We start from the raw sequence: 16,038 nt of genomic DNA, 5'->3' as shown, positions 1-16,038 counted from the left end.
TACATATCAGACCACAAGAGAGACACTAGATACATATTTACAAGGCAGACAGGAAACTCCCCCTCCCCCCCCCCCCCCCAACTTCTAGCAAAAATTCCAAACTTCAAGTGTACAAGGGGCCTGACTGGTTCTTAACTTTGAAGATGAACAGGCAGGCAGTGAGGCAGCTCTGCCACCAGGGGGCACAGGAGGCTCTCAATGTACTGTTAGTTTACTGTAACCTTGGCTCTGGAAGCTGGTTGTCAGGTGTTGACTAAACCCTCAGTGTGCATGGCCCATCTGCCTTTGACCCTACATTTCTCCACTTGGTAGCAGGAACACACTGAGTATCAGGAAAGCAAAGATGAGCTGGGAGCCTCTTGTGGGAGCACACATGTCCCTGAACAAATCCTCAAAACAAAGCCAGAAATGGGTTTGCTAGATAAAGGGGTGTGTACCCAGGAAGGAGTGTCTGGGGCTCCATCATGAGGACGCAGAAAAAGCTGATCTCTAAATTAAATCTCAAAAGATGAAAACGTTGCCGGGTGTTTTGAAGCATGCCTTTAATTCCATGCATGGTAGTAGAGACAGATGCATCTCTGAGTTTGAGGCCAGCCTGGTTAACAGTGAGTTCAGGACATCCAGGAGTACACAAAGAAACCTTGTCTTGAGAAACCAAGAAGAAAAAAAAAATGATGTTTAAAACAGGAAAAAGATACAATCCAGTTTTCTTCTTTGTGTGTGGGGAAGGCTTAATGTAGTCTAGGCTGGCCTTGAACTCCTGATCCTCTGGCTTCTAATTCCCAAGTCCTGAACTTACAGGTGTGCTCCTTGTGTTTGTCCATGTCTTGATGCCAACCACAGGATGGTCCTGAGCACTGACAGTAAGAGGAAAGAGTTATTTTAGGGAATGCCGGCAGTGCAGGACAAGCCTTGGAGACGCCTGTACCATACCAGCAGTGCAGCAGCTGTTAATTCTGCAGTGTTCAGCATTCCTGCCACCGAGGGTGGACAGTCAGAAGGTGGATGGCAGGAAGGCAGCAGAGTGTTTTAGGAGCTACAACAGACCCCAGTCTTCTAGGAAAGGGCTTGAGCAGTAGAAAACAGCCCAGGCAAGAGCCAGAAACTGGTTCTGGATTCATGTGAAGAACTGCAGAAAACCAGAGCTCACTGTATCTATGCTGGCGTAGTCCTGGGGTCAAGTCCCTGCTGGCCTAATAGACAACCAGCATCCTCTAAAGTAACCTGCAACACAGCAGGAAAACCCTTCAATTAAAAGACAGCAAAGGAGCAGACCACAGGCCATATTTACCCTTGCTACCAATCTAGGGAAGAGACCTAGAGAAGTTGACTGTCACTGTTTCATGGAGAAGCAAGAAGGATCCCAGAGGAGCTGCAGGTACAGGGCAGGAACAGAGCCCACAAGCCTCACAGGGAGGAAGTAGGCAGGGCAGTTGGCATTTGTGTAGAGTTCAAGGAAAAATGTTCTGCTAGGCCTGGTGGTATAGGCCTATAATCTCACCTTCTTGGATGGGCTATTAGTTCAAGGACTGTCTGAGCTACAGAGTGAGTTGAAAGACAGTGTGGGTACCCTAGGACACTCTGTCTCAAGCAGAAAAGTAAAAAAGTCGGGGGCTATAACACAAGGTATTTTTTTTTAAGTATATGAGGCATTAGGAAAAATGTTAGTATTAACTAACACAAATGTCCAAGTTAAATAGTCTCCTTTTGAATGAGAGATGTGAGTTTGCCTTGACTTCTTTTGACACTGAGTTTTGTTTCACGGGAACCAAGACGACTGGAGATACCTAATGATGATTCCCGACAGTGGTCCTTTTCCATTTACTCCAAATGACAAGCAGTGAGAACCAAAAGGCAGAAAGCAGGGTCAGGAAGCAGGTTACTGTGGCTGATAGTGCAAATCCAGCAGAGTATATACCTGCCTCTGTGGAGTCTCCCTGTCACAGCTACGATGATGGGCTGGTGCAAGTGTTAGCTCCAGTTGATCTTAGTTTATTCCCCTTCTCAAGAGATGAACAGTGTATCCTGTGAGAAAAGTGCTAGGAACCTCCCATTCTGTGCTCTCATAGCACAGATGTACAAAGATACCTCTTCAACAATTACTAATTTTATTTAGGAGACATATTAATATTAACCAAAACATCACCAGATCACTTATTTCCACATCACAAAGTTGTATTTTGCTACAAATCCACACTTTTGCTCCGTAAGCATGACCATGCTGCTACTCACCCAGACACTCCACAGGGTCAGTTGGGGACCATATTGTTTTTCTGTTGTTTCTTTTTTTAAAGATAAGGTCTCACTATGTAAGTAAGCTAGGCCAGCCTGAAACTTCCCTGATAAGTCAGACCAGCCTCATGCGTACAATCTTTGTGCCTCAGCCTCCTGAACGCTGAGATGAGTGTACACCTTAACTCCTAATTGGTGGCCATTTGTCAAAGTCCATAACTACAAGATTTAAAAGGCAAAATTATGCTTGGAATTTCTTCCCCTTCGGTATTCAGTTTACAAACTTTTTTTTTTAACCTTTATTTCTATTTTATGTGTATGGTTGTTTTGCCTGCATGTGTCTGTGCACCACTTACATGCAGTGTTCAAATAGTCCAGAAGGGGGTGTCAGATCCCCTGGTATTGGAGTAACTGATGGTTGTGAACCACAATTTAGGTGTTGGAAATCAAACCTGGATTATCTGGACAATCAGACAGTGCTCCCCTACCCCACTCCCAGAGACACGGTTTCTCTGTGTAGCCCTGGCTGTCCTGAAACTTACTCTGTAGACCAAGCTGGCCTCGAACTCAGATATCCACCAGCCTTTGCCTCTTGATACTGGAACTAAGGCATGTACCACTCAACCAGTGCTCTTATGAGCCATCTAGTTCAGCATATAAGCTCCTGAGTGCATGTCCAATGCTGTGGTGTACTGCACAGCTGAGATGCTCTGGTCTCTTCACATAGGAAAATAGGGCCAGGCAGCAACTGCAGAGCAGACAAGCAGCACACCAGTGGATGCCAAAGTCTACAGCGAAATTTTTTGTTTGGTTGGTTCCTGACATGTCACAGGTTAGCCTGTCCATGTGTCCACTGGCTGGTTCCTTAGTCCTAAATACAGTATTAACACATTTCTATGCAGATCAATAAAATGACCAAGCCTGCAAACAACATTTTGTCTGTAACAATGTAATCATGAGACACTGAATGTAACACTTATAGCACAATCAGAAATTAATGTAATAAGGGAGGTCATAAAAAGCTCCATTTGTTGTTTGTTTGTTGAGACAGGGGCTCTTGTAGCCATAGCTAGCTCGAACTTGCTCTGTAGCTAAGGATGACTTGGTCTTTTTGCCTCCACCATCCATGTGCTGGGATTATAGACACACACTAGGCCCAGGTAACAAAAATAATCTTTTACACTTCACATGCTTCCTGGCCTGATGTAAATACTGTGGGAAAAGGAGTGTGAGGCCTGTTTGACACTCATGCTTGACATATTAACTTTGCCACAGAAACCTGAAGGGAGCTATGGAGGAGCCAGCTCTCTCTGAGGTAGTTACTACAGAACTTCAACCTCAATGGTGGCTTCAAAACAAAACAACTAGTATAATCTACAACTTTCTAGATTTAGAGAAGATACGAGAGAGCAGGTCTCTGTAAAACTGCATGTTTTCCTGTCCAGTAGAAGAACAGGCCTATGGTCCAGTCAGAGGCAGTGCACCACAATATTTAAGTTTTATTTTTTTCCTTCATCTTTATTTTATGTCTATGAGTGTTTTGACTGTGTCTGTGTACTACACTGGCACAATGCCACAGAGGCCCAGAAAAGGCCAAGAAAGATCCCTAGGAACAGAGTGATAGCTGTGAGCCATCATATAGATACTGAAAATTGAACGTGGGTCCTCTGGAATACCCAGTGCTCTAACTGCTGAGCCTTGTCTCTGCACACCACACACACACACACACACACACACACACACACACACACACACACACACGAATGAGACAAGGTCTTATTATGTAGCCCTGGATGACCTGGAACCTGTTACATGGAACAGGATGCCCTCAAACTCACTGAGATCCACCTCCCTCTACCTTCTGAGTTCTGGGATTGAAACTAAGCCAATTGTTTTTTCATGTTTATAGTAGACAAGTGGATGGCAGTCTATGAAAACTTCCATCTCAGTAATTCTGATGCAAACTAAAAATCAGTTCAGTATATAAATGGAGGGCAAGGACTTGGCTCAGTGGTAGAGAACTTGCTTAGCATGTATATGTTCCTAGGTTCAATTCTCAACATCTCAAAAAATGAGTACAAACCCTAAATTGTCAAATATAAAATATTTAAGGAGACCATAAAACCTCTATGAACTCAGAAAATGGGTAAAAGACATTTAAAGATCTGAAATTCAGAATGCTCTAAAACACACTGCTCTGAGAAAACTAGAAAAATAAAAGAAGACAGCTTACAAAAATAGGAAAAATTAAATAGTAATTTTAGTTTAATAATTAAAATAGAGAAATTAGGTTGGATGGTGGTGGCGAATACCTTTAATCCCATCACTGGGGAGGCAGAGGCAGGCGGATCTCTATGAGTCAGAGGCCAACCTGGTCTACAGAGTGAGTTCCAGGACAGCCAGGGCTACACAGAGAAACCCTGTCTCAAAAAACAAAAACAAAAACAAAAAAAAAGAAAAAAAAACAAACAAAAAATACATATACACACATATAAATTACATATATACACACACATATATATACACACATATATACACACATACATATATACATACATACATACATACATACATACATATATTCTTAAAATGCGAACACCTAGTACTGTATCATAAATTACTTTAAAAGTAAGCTGATTGTCACCAGGCATGGTGGCACACACCTGCAATCCCAGTGTGGAGAGGACGGAAGCAGGAAGATGAATTCAAGAACAGTGTCAGCTAGAGTTAGTTCAAGGCTAGCCTGAGCTGCATGAAACTGACACTCTTTTCACAAACTAAACCAAACCAAAAATATAAACTGATTACCAGAGGCCCCAAAGGCATCCGGTATATATTAACAAACTTAGTTTAATGAATGGGCTTAAATTAGATTCAGTATTTGTTTTAAAAACAAATGTTTAAATGCTGCTAAAATGTAACTTCTTATACAATGCCATCACATTTTGGCTTGTTTTTTTTTTTTTAACATCAAAAGCTAATAAATAATAGAAAACATTAATAAAATAAATACTAAGTGAGAACACTTAGTATCAGATAAGAACAGTGATAAGAATAAAAAATATAAAGAAAGCAATACACACCTTTTTGTAGAAAAGTCAGGGAAAAAAGGACATTAAATTTAAAGAACTGAGTATGTTGTGGGCGAAAAGCTAAGAACTTTGCTTATGATGTAATCACAAGTAAGCATCGATCAGTCTCCTTGGGCTAGACCCCTGGGATTGCCAGTGGGGCCACACAGAAGAGATCCACCACCAGTCAAGAACCCTGCAGAGCCCTGCACATACTCCATGTTAACTTCATTGCTTCTGAAAGGCTTCTGAATCTCAGTGGTAATGCATGGGTGAACAGCATGACGGCACAGCCTGGGGACATCCTGGGGGCCTTCTGGCCAGAGCCCAAGTCAGAACCCAGAGTCAGTGCAACAGCAAACTACTGAGCTGGGAGGCTTAGAGAGAGACCATGATTTTGGAGGCCAACCTAGGCTGTATAGCAATTTCCAGACTAGCCTGGGCCACTTAGGGAGTTCCAGGCCAGTTAGGCTACCTAGTAAGATCTTGCCAGAAACAACAATGACCAAAAATCAAGATGGTGTTAAATGAACACCAGAGTTGGCGGTATAGGTCTGGGCAGTGGGCTCAAGGAAAATGGGCGTCAAGGCTTACAACCTTCTGTGAAGGTGAGCAGCAGCTGTTCCTCTTCCCTCTCTAGAGTCACGCCAACCATCCTGGAAGCCAGCGTGGTGTGGGTACAGGTCCACTGTGCAGAGTCCAAAGTTCTAGGTGTGTTGACCAGGTAGCCCAGGTTACATGAAGCTCCTTCCCGCCCCGCCTCCTCTGCTGCTGTGGCCCTGCCAAGAGCTGATGTGGGTGGATGGAACAGGAAAGGATGAACCTTCCCCGGCAGAAGTGAGTCTCTGGAGACGAGCACTGGCCTGACACATGCTGACTCTCAGGCACGCCGGCAGTCATGTGGGAACTAGGCGCCTGTCCTTATGATCCAGACTTGTACGGCCCCAGCACAGCCATTTGGGCCACTGTTTCTTCTCTCTTCCTCTGTGGTGCCTGGACCCTCAGGACCAGCTGAGGGAGGTCACAGGGTGTGAGGGAGGTCATGGGGAAATGGAGCTTGCTATAGTCCTCAGAGACAGTGCCTCTCTTGGCATCTACTGTGTGCCAGGCTGGTACAGGGCTCAGGAAGCACAGACATCCAGACCTGAAGGCCACAGTGGGAACAGGGATAGCTCACAGAAGATATGGTACATGGTTAGCTATAGTGAGAACTGAGGGATCAGGTCACACAGGTGATTCAGATGCTGTGTGAGCAGGTCCAGGGAAGCACAGGGCCTGGGGAGAATTCAGAAAGCTGGACAAGGACAAGCATGCCATGCGAGGTGGGCTTCGGTCACTGTGACAAGGGAAAGGAAGAACAAAAGTCACCAAGACTACAGAACTTCAAGGAGGCCACAGGGACGAGAGGCAAAGGCCTCACTGAGTCTAGTCAGCTCTGAGAAGAACCCTGGAAATGGAACTGACTGGTCAAGTTGGTCAAAGAAAGTCTCTCCGGAGGCCACCTTCAGGTGTGGACTCGCAGTGAGGCGCAGCAAGAGCTTCAGGCTCTGCGGAAACACAAAGACAAGACAGTTCTCCAGCCCTCATCCTGTCTAGCACAGGGGGAGCTGCAGAACTCAATCCCGCCCTCCCACTCCTATTCTATAGCAGCAGTAGATGTAGCCCAGGGGAACCTCAGAGGGTCAGAGTTCTGAGGAGCTGCAGGTCAAAGCACCAGCAGGGGGCACCACAGGCCCACATTTGGCAAGAAGATTCCTTTGCCCTTCCCTTATGAGGCTCAGGGGCAAGGGAAATGTAGCCTTGGCAATTGTGGGTATAGGATATTTGGCAGAGCCAGGGCCCTGGGAGAGGGCAGTGGGTGTCTCTTACACAGATGTTAGACAGGGCTGAGGGCCAACAGCCCTTGAGCTCAGAAGCAGGAGGGATCGGGGATTCTAACCTAAGTCCAGTGTAGAGGGCAACTGATCCAAGCCAGGGCCAGGCCTGGCTTGAGGGACCGTGACATCCCCACTGCACAGCAAACCTTCCCACTTCCTGGGGCTGCTGTCTCACTCACTCCCTGCTCCCTGAAGAGGCAGCCGGGCCTCTGCCCCATCACCCCACAATGTGGCTCAGTCACCATCAGCGCGGGCCTGTCACTGGGTGTCAGGGTCTTGGAAGCCCCAGGCCTCCACAGCAGCGATGAGGAAGTTCTCCGAGCAGAGGGGCTGGTTGTTGAAAGTGTCGCAGTGTCCAGTGCGCCCTCGGTTCAGATCCCCGTCAACGTAGAGTGCTTGGCCACCTCCTCCCCCTGTGGGACGTGCAGGTAGATGTCTTTCTGCTCCAACAACCAGCATTCCCTAGATACCTCATCGTTTCTGTCCTTGAAGGGTCTGCTAAATAGCAATCTCAGTAAAGAGATCCCTTGGACTCCAGAGGTTCGTCTGGAAGCACAGATTTACCTGGCCCTGGCTCCCTGCCTGATGCTCCCTGCCTGATGCCTGATGCTAGCCCTTAGTCCCTATCTCTACCCCAAACAACCCAGGTCCTTTTCCTTTGCTTAACTTAGATGCCTACTACCAGTCAACAATGACTGGGAACAGAGGCTTCAGCTACCCACAAGTCCCCTCCAAGTACAGGTAGAACCCAGTCTGGGGTAAAGGGAGCAGGTGCCCACCAATGATGAGGCAGTCATTGCCCCCAGCCATGAACATGGACTCAGTCTTGGAGGGCAGGTTGAAGTGCCGGGCAGCCAGGAAAGGGGAGAGCCGATCTGAAGGGTCTGAAGAGCTCTGGCTGATGAGGGAAGGGCTGGCTGCAGCCTCTGAGGACTTGAAGGATGTTGCCTTGGTCAGCTCTGGGTGTTTGATGACCACCCACTCATAGCGCTGCACCTCCGGCTGCAGCTGGGGATGAATGGGTGACAGTCACAGTTACTGCCGTGTGACACCTCACTGGGCCACCGCACGTGCTCCAAAGCTACAGCCCATCTCCATCCCATGACTTTTGTGAGTGGGTCCCTGAGTGGGGACTCTGGCAATGATACCCACATTGCAGATGAGGCCCTGCTAGCTCTTGGGGTTCTCAGTCTGACCAGCGAAACCCAGAGCAAACAACAGAATGCTTTAGGATATGCGCCACAATGAACAGTGGAAGTGAAACTAGGCTCTTGTGCAGGGCTGCCCAGGTACATGGCCTGGTGGCTTCTGCCAGCCTCTGTGACAGCCCGGGGTCACACAATACCCTGGCCCACTGCAGATACTGGGCCTGCATTCAGTTTTGGAGGGAAGACTGAAGTGCTTAGAATATCTGAGGAAACAGCTGGGGCATGAGGGAGTGGACAGAGGGACCCCACGTTCAGTCCCAACTCACCCTAAAAACAAAGCATTCTCCAGTCCCAAAGAAGCCCAGCTTGCCTCCGAACTTATTCCTCTCGCTCCAGTCTGTTGACAGGTAAGCCCCACAAACCTGAGGAGGGAACTGGGTGAGACTGTGCCTTCTGCCCTCAGGAGCACCCTCCTGTTCTGGTGCTGAGTGACCAAGTCTCTCAGCTTAGGACTCTTGTATCCTGCATTCTTCCACCACTGAGGGCAAAACCAGTGTGGGAGAGGGCTTAGCTCAGGGAGGTGAGCCTCGGGGTCACTTGTGTCTTCCCCTGTGGCTTTCAAGCTCCATGCAGGGACCATATCCACACTGGGGACTTGGCACCAGCTTAGTGAGCCAGGCTCCTCACCTCCTTCTGAGTTGTCTTGATGAGCAGGAGAGTGGGCTCATGTCCTTCACACTGGAAATAGAACCTGGGGGCAGAGAGCACGTGCTACCTACCCTGCATGTCCTCCCTCACCCTCCCAACCGTCAGTCCCAAGGTCTAGGGTAGAGAGGCCTGGGGGCTATGCTCCTTTCCAGCCAACTCTGTCCACAGTGGCCAAGGACTCTACACCCTGGCCAGGCTGCCCTGCTGTGACAAAGGAGAAGATTCACAGTATATCCCCTCAGGCAAAGCTGAGTGCTGGAAACAGAAAGCAGAGGAACAGGAAAGCTCAGCCCTGGATGTGGGAGGATGGTGAGGCTTGCCACTGTGCTACTCAGGCATCCCAGGGGCTAGAGAAAGCTGCTCAACCAAGCCAAACCGCTGTGTGGTTGTAGGCAGGGCCTTCAGGTTGGGGTAGGGTGGTCAAGAGTTTGTGAACTGTCATTTGAAACTTGAATACTACCTGGACCTGACCAAGCTGGCTTGGAAGGCAGTGTGCCCTAGTTAGAATGCCAGGGGCTTACACAGCCAGAGCCCCAAAAAAAGGAACCTGGTTCAGGCTTGTGATGAACATGGTGGGTGAGGATAGCAGGGAGTCAGGGCCAACTGCCCAAGTAACTTCCCCCTAACAATTCTGAGCTCCTGAGACAGGGACATTGACATGTGTATCTTCATGATGCCTACGTAGGGCCCTCAGCTGCGGTACACACAGTAATGACTTCCAAAGACTACATGGCCTGGAAATGACGGAGAGCCAGGACAAGAGACTCCTGATTCTCAGGCCTCAGTGGATGACCCAGGACCTTACTAGGGTCCCAGGTTTAAAGGCTTGTTTCCAGTTACCCTATGACTTCCTGGAAGTGGGGTACAGGATGTGACTCACAAGGTGTCGAGGGCCCCTCACCTGGTTAGGCTGTACCCATGCTGCAGTGACGAGAAGAGCAAGAGGGGTTGGCAGAGGGCAAAGCGCTCAGGGATCCAGGACCAAATGTCTCTCATCTCCTTCACACTGACAATCTCTGAGCGGAAGTTCTCTGCATGGACAGCCAAGTGTACAAACTGCCTGGGGAAAGCAAGGAGGGGTCAGAGCCCACAGTGAGCACAGTCTTGACTGGACCCTACCTTCATTTTGGTACAGAGCCTGAAAAGGGTATCTCACCTACCCAGCCAGGTTTGTAGCCTGGCTCTGGGGGCCAGCTGGAAGTGGGGTGAAATTATTCCTAGAAGTCCCACCTCCCACCTGACACATGGGAGAGTGCCCAGCCTGCAGGTATAAGGACAAGAGCATTTTTCTTTAAGAAACCAGGACAAATGAAGTAAGCCTCCAGCAAGACAAGGCTGCAGAGCCAGCCAAGCACCAGCAGAAAGATAGACAGACAGACAGACAGACAGACAGACAGCGCCTTTGTCAATATGCTAAAGTAGCAAGCAGAAGCCAGCCCACAAGAGCCACGCAGGCCTTGGGAGACACCAGGCAGTAGAGCCAGAGCTGGAAGAAGGCAGGACAGAGAAGGCAAGCATCAAGGTGCAGTTTCAGACCTACCTTTTAGAAAGTGAGACACTGAGAAACAGGAGGAAGCAACGGACACGGAGAAGAAGAAAAATAAAACAGACAAGGCGAGGTTAGTGGTGGGTACTGATCCCCAGATATGCCTTCCTTTGGGCCCAGGAGAAAGTGACCTCCATACCAGCAGCCAGCCATGTCTACAGCAGCCTACAGTGTCAGGTGTCAAATACCATGACTCTTCCCAACCCTGCTTCGAGGGACAGGGAGACCACAATCAGCATTCAGAAGAATGCCAGCCATGAAGCTTGGAGCTGGAAGGGCAGAGCAAGAGCTGTTCTGATGTGACCTCTAGGAGGCCAGCCTGGCAATTGCTGGACCTTCTGACACCCTGGTAACATCCAGCTTTCTTGTCTTGTTAAGGCCATAACTGCAAAGCCCTTCCTGCTTTCTAATGTCTTTGTATCCACATGTGGACAGGTGGACAGACAGAAGGCTAGAAGCAGACTCATGCTCAGACCTCAAGGATGCCTCCCACTAAAGCTTCCCACTCCATAGATGCAATATGTTCACAGCACAGGTGTGTGTGTGTGTGCGCACACACACACAAACAGAAGCATGGGCACACATGCACACGATCCTGGGGTCCACCTACCTCTTTTGTTTGACAGTAATACCCTTCTGCCTCAGTGCTTTCTCATTGGCCATTTGCAAGAGCTGGATCTCCTTGCGGGAAAACAGGCGGATGGCAAAGGCCTTCTCTAGTAGTTTCTCAGGGGACACTGTCTTGGCAATGTCCTTGACAAACATCCGGATGTCTTGCTTTACATTGTCTGATTCCAGGGGCTGTCCTGCTCTCACCTTGTGGAAGAACTTGAGGATGGCCAGAGCAACTCGGTACAATACTTTGTAGCCTTCTACAAGGAAGACATCAAAAACACGGGCAAAGTAGTTAAGGGGCAGCTCCCCAAAGAGCCATCGCTGCCAGTCAGAGTAGACCTGCAGGACATCCTCTGACACGGCCACCATCAGTTTGTGAGCTGCCTGGCAGTACTTGTTCACCAGGTCCCCAAATGTCATACAGGAAGACTCAAAGGCCAGGAAGCTCTGGTCAATGAGCTTCTTGCTGGGGTCATTGCAGGATAAGATGCGGCAGGCCTTTTCAAAACACTCAGCTTCGTCAATGCTGTAGTGCAGAAGCAAGGCCACCACTGCAGGCAGGGCAGGGCAGAAGGAGATATCGGGGAACTGGTTGGCGATACACAGGAGGATCTTGCGCACGGCCCCTTCACCCCGTGTGTTCAGGCAGTAGGTGGGCACCTGAGTGTTGTCTACAAACTCGGGCAAGGGCAGGCTACTGCTGCTGTGCTTGCCCACGATCTTCCCTACAATATCACTGTAAACGCTGGCATCAGGTGTGACTGTGCGGCAGGGGATGTCCCGGATCAGGCGCTGGTACACTTTCCCCCGCAGGGTGTGGCTCTGAGCCCAGTAACCCTGCCTTGCCAGCTGCTTCAGCTCCTGTAGCTCGGTACAGTTCAGCTCCTTTGGCCCCAGGTCCTGGATGGATGCATCCATCTTGTCCTTATCCACAAAGCAATTGTACCCTAGGGAGTCCATGGTGCCCGCTGTTCCTAGGAGGCAGGTCCCAGGTTGCCAGGAAGGAAACAAAGAGCAGCTAAATCCTGCGGCCCCGGCTTTGGGGGTTTTCTGTTAACCAGTCTGTCATCCCACAAACCCTGTAGGATTGAAAACAATTTTAGTGAATGGATTGAAAGCCACATTTTAAAGGAGTTGGTTTTTGTTTTCATTTTTCTAAAAAGGACTAGGAAGATAAATAATTGCTCTGAGAAGTCATCACTAACTTTGGAGAACAACTTCTTTTCACGGAGTTCATCTGTTCCCAGATAGGCCATGTGGTCCAAGAGAAGCTGAGGACAGGTTCCCTGCAATGCTTTGAAAGCCTGACTCCATGGGCCAGAGAGATGGCTGGGTGGTTAAGAGTGCTTACTACTCTTCCAGAGGATCTGAGTCCAATTCCCAGCAACCTGTTCAGGCAGTTTAAAACTCTAACTCCAGTTCCAAGGGATCCAACATCCTTTATGTGCACTGCACATGAGCAATGCAGACAAATACTCATACATAAAATTATGAGATAAATCTTTTTTTCAAGACAGGATCTCTTTGTGTAACCTGGGCTGTCCTGGAACTCTTTTTGTAAACCAGGCTGGCCTGGAACTCATAGAGATCTGCCTGCCTCTGTCTCCTGAGTGCTGAGATCAAAGTCATGTGCCACCATGCCTGATGATAAATCTTTTTAAAAAACATTTAAAATTAATTTTATTTACCTGTATGGGTGTTTTCCCTGCAGGTATATCTGTGCACCACTGCATGCCTGGTACTCAAGGAAGACGAAAGAGGGTGTCAGATCTCCTGGGACTGAAGTTACAGTTGTGAACCACCATATGGTGCTGAGAATCAAACCCGAGTCCTCTGGAAAAGCAGCCAGTGCTCTTAAGCACTGAGCCCTTTCCAGTCCCAACCTCCATCTTTAAAAAATGTAAATACAGCCGGGCGGTGGTGGCGCACGCCTTTAATCCCAGCATTTGGGAGGCAGAGGCAGGCGGATTTCTGAGTTCGAGGCCAGCCTGGTCTACAGAGTGAGTTCCAGGACAGCCAGGGCTACACAGAGAAACCCTGTCTCAAAAAACCAAAATAAATAAATAAATAAATAAATAAATATACACACACACACACACACACACACACACACACACACACACACACAATAGTCTTCAAAAAGATTTAAAAGAAAAAAACCCCCTAATTTTGCTACAAACAGCTTTCTACTTGGGAAAATCCACTTAGGCTACTGTAGCCCAGGAGCTATCTAAAAGGGACAAAGGACAAGAGGGGCCTGCTGGACAGTGCTTGCTCTCAGCCTCTCTGTCAGTCAGGCTCTGATCAGCTGGACTGGGGACACACTTGTGTTTTGCTCGCCGTGCTGGATGGAATACTGTACCACTGTGCCATGTCCCAGTCCTGAGGAAGAAGTTCTAAAACAGCTCTATCTTCAGCCAGCTTAAAAGCTAAGCTCCAGACAGGTGATTCCAGTGGATGCCACTGGTCGGATAAGAAATAGAGCCTGGATGGAATTCCCTAGTAACCATGTAGAGGGACAAGTAGAAGGTGCCACAATTTCAAAACCAGACAATTAAACTCCAGAACTGTTCCTATTAAACTACAGCCAGGAGTCTTAGGGAGATGCTACTATCTCACTACATAGCAGCCGCTGTGATCCAGACACACAGGACAAGTGGGTGAGCAGGGTGTAGTCCACATGCTTGAAATACTAGAACTCTAAAGAAGGGGAATCACAAAGATCATAAATTCAACCCCTTCCTGGGCTACACAGAAAATCCAAGACTGAGTTATATACTGAGACCCTACCCCAACAACAGATAAATAGGCTTTGGAGAGATGGTCCAGCAGTTAAGAGCATGGACTGCTTTTGTAGAGGATCGGAGTTCAGTTCCAAGCCAGGAGACTTACAACAGCCTGTAACCTCAGATGCAGGGATCTGATGCCCTCTTCTGACCTCTGTGGGCACCAGGCAAACAAATGGTGCATATATGCATATATGTATCTGCAGGCCAACACCCTTACATATAAAATAAAATACATCTAAAAAATAAAAACAACCAGGCATAGTGGTGCACACCTTTAATCCCAGCACTTGGGAGGCAGAGGCAGGCAGATATCTGAGTTTGAGGCCAGCCTGGTCTACAGAGTGAGTTCCAGGACAGTCAGTTCTGTTACACAGAGGAACACTGTCTCAAAAATCAAATTAGCTAGCTAGCTAGCTAGCTAGACAGGCAGACAGAGAGACAGACAGACAGACAGAAATCTTAGAGGGCATGGTGTTGCATGCCTTGTGAGTTTAAGGCCCACCCTGGTTTACTACAGTGAGTTCCTAGCCAGAGAGGGCTACATAGTTAGACCCTGTCTAAACAAACAAAAATCAAGCTTAGTCTTAGACAAAGAAGTACAGGCAACTAAGAAATGCTAAGAGTTGGAGAAATCGCTGGGCAGTGGTGGTGCGCGCCTTTAATCCCAGCATTTAAGAGGCAGAGGCAGGTGGATTTCTGAGTTCGAGGCCAGCCTGGTCTATAGAGTGAGTTCCAGGACAGCCAGGGCTATACAGAGAAACCCTGTCTCGAAAACCAAAAAGAGAGTTGGAGAAATCATTTTCCCCAGGGAAGAGTCCTCCAGCTGGTTATCCAATACCAAGTGGTCAGTCCTGAAATCATGTACATACAAGTGACACTGTATGGACCGAGCGGGTTATATCTATATATTTAAGAGTGTGTGTAACAGCAATTAAAGAGAATGAGACCATGGCGTTGAGAGGGCAAGGGGGGTTACATGAGAAGGCTTGGAGGGAGGAAAAGGAAGGGGGAAATGATGTAACTACATTATAATTTTTAAAAAATAAGAACATTATTATAAAAATAAATCTTTAAAAAGGCATGTATGTGGTAAAAATATAATATGTTCAGGTAAAACACTCCTATACATAAAATTTAAAAAAAAAAAAAAAAAAAACCAAGGGCAGGAATGGAGCCCAGCTGTACAGCACCTGTCTAGTATGCATGAGGCCTTCAGTTTGGCTTCCAACAAAAAGACAAGAGAGGAGAGAGGGGTAAAAAGAAGAGTAGAGGGCACTGCAGGGAAACGCGGGCGTGAGAAAGACTAAGGGACCACGCACAGGCAGCCCCAACAGCCCATTGATTTGGGTTCTGAAGCTTTCACCAAAGGCTGCTGTCCTGGCACACAAGCCCAATATTCACCCACATACACGGGGCTGACCTTTGTGATCTGGATGGTAGAACTGTCCAACAATGCCACAGGGGTCCGCTTCAGTGAGTTTTGGTAAATATCCACACTGCTCTGATTTCTCTTGCATCAAGAAAATTCAACTAGAAAATAAACAGAAAAAGAAAATGCTACTGAGTTAAAATAATTTTATTTTTTTATTAAGACAGGGCTTCGCCGGGCGGTGGTGGCGCACGCCTTTAATCCCAGCGCTTGGGAGGCAGAGGCAGGCGGATTTCTGAGTTCGAGGCCAGCCTGGTCTACAGAGTGAGTTCCAGGACAGCCAGGGCTACACAGAGAAACCCTGTTTCAAAAAAACAAAAAAACCAAACCAAACCAAACCAAACCAAACCAAAAAAAAAAAAAAAAAAAAAAAAAGACAGGGCTTCCCTGTGTAGCCCTGGCTGTCTTGGAACTCATTTTGTAGACCAGGCTGGCCTCAAGTTCTGCCTCCAGAGCGCTGGGACTAGAGGTGTGTAACATCACACCCAGCAGAAGAATTATGATGTAAATCCTATCGTGTAGGACCATCTAAGAAAACACCTTGATTTTACTCTTCTCCTCTGTTTAGTAAAATATATGCTAAACACCATTTTTAAAATATCTGCGTATGAGGGTGTGTGTCT

At 47.8% G+C, this 16,038-nt stretch overlaps 1 protein-coding gene across 8 annotated transcripts; it reads right to left on the bottom strand.

Moving 5' to 3' along the window:
- Nucleotides 1–525: 525 nt before the first annotated feature.
- Tbc1d24 (TBC1 domain family member 24) lies at nt 526–12,157 on the bottom strand. 8 transcript variants are annotated; one of them, XR_013111427.1, is made up of 8 exons: nt 11,193–12,157; nt 10,577–10,594; nt 9,938–10,096; nt 9,016–9,079; nt 8,655–8,750; nt 7,960–8,188; nt 1,919–7,593; nt 526–1,224 (listed from the first exon to the last, which is right to left on the bottom strand). XR_013111427.1 is itself a non-coding variant. In XM_034507682.2 (8 exons), exons 1-7 carry the CDS (start codon nt 12,155–12,157, stop codon nt 7,439–7,441), a joined length of 1,686 nt encoding a protein of 561 aa, XP_034363573.1. In that variant the 3' UTR covers nt 1,722–6,850; nt 7,423–7,438. The 8 variants fall into 8 exon arrangements, 4 of the variants coding, with proteins under 4 accessions (XP_034363573.1, XP_076793342.1, XP_034363571.1 ...); XR_013111428.1 differs by having other exon boundaries at nt 5,316–7,593; XR_013111429.1 differs by having other exon boundaries at nt 5,901–7,593.
- Nucleotides 12,158–16,038: the final 3,881 nt, after the last annotated feature.

Source organism: Arvicanthis niloticus, chromosome 6 (genome assembly GCF_011762505.2).
Source record: "Arvicanthis niloticus isolate mArvNil1 chromosome 6, mArvNil1.pat.X, whole genome shotgun sequence".
Taxonomy (NCBI): domain Eukaryota; kingdom Metazoa; phylum Chordata; class Mammalia; order Rodentia; family Muridae; genus Arvicanthis; species Arvicanthis niloticus.
Note: the sequence above shows the minus strand (reverse complement) of the source record. Positions and strands in the feature narration are given on the sequence as shown.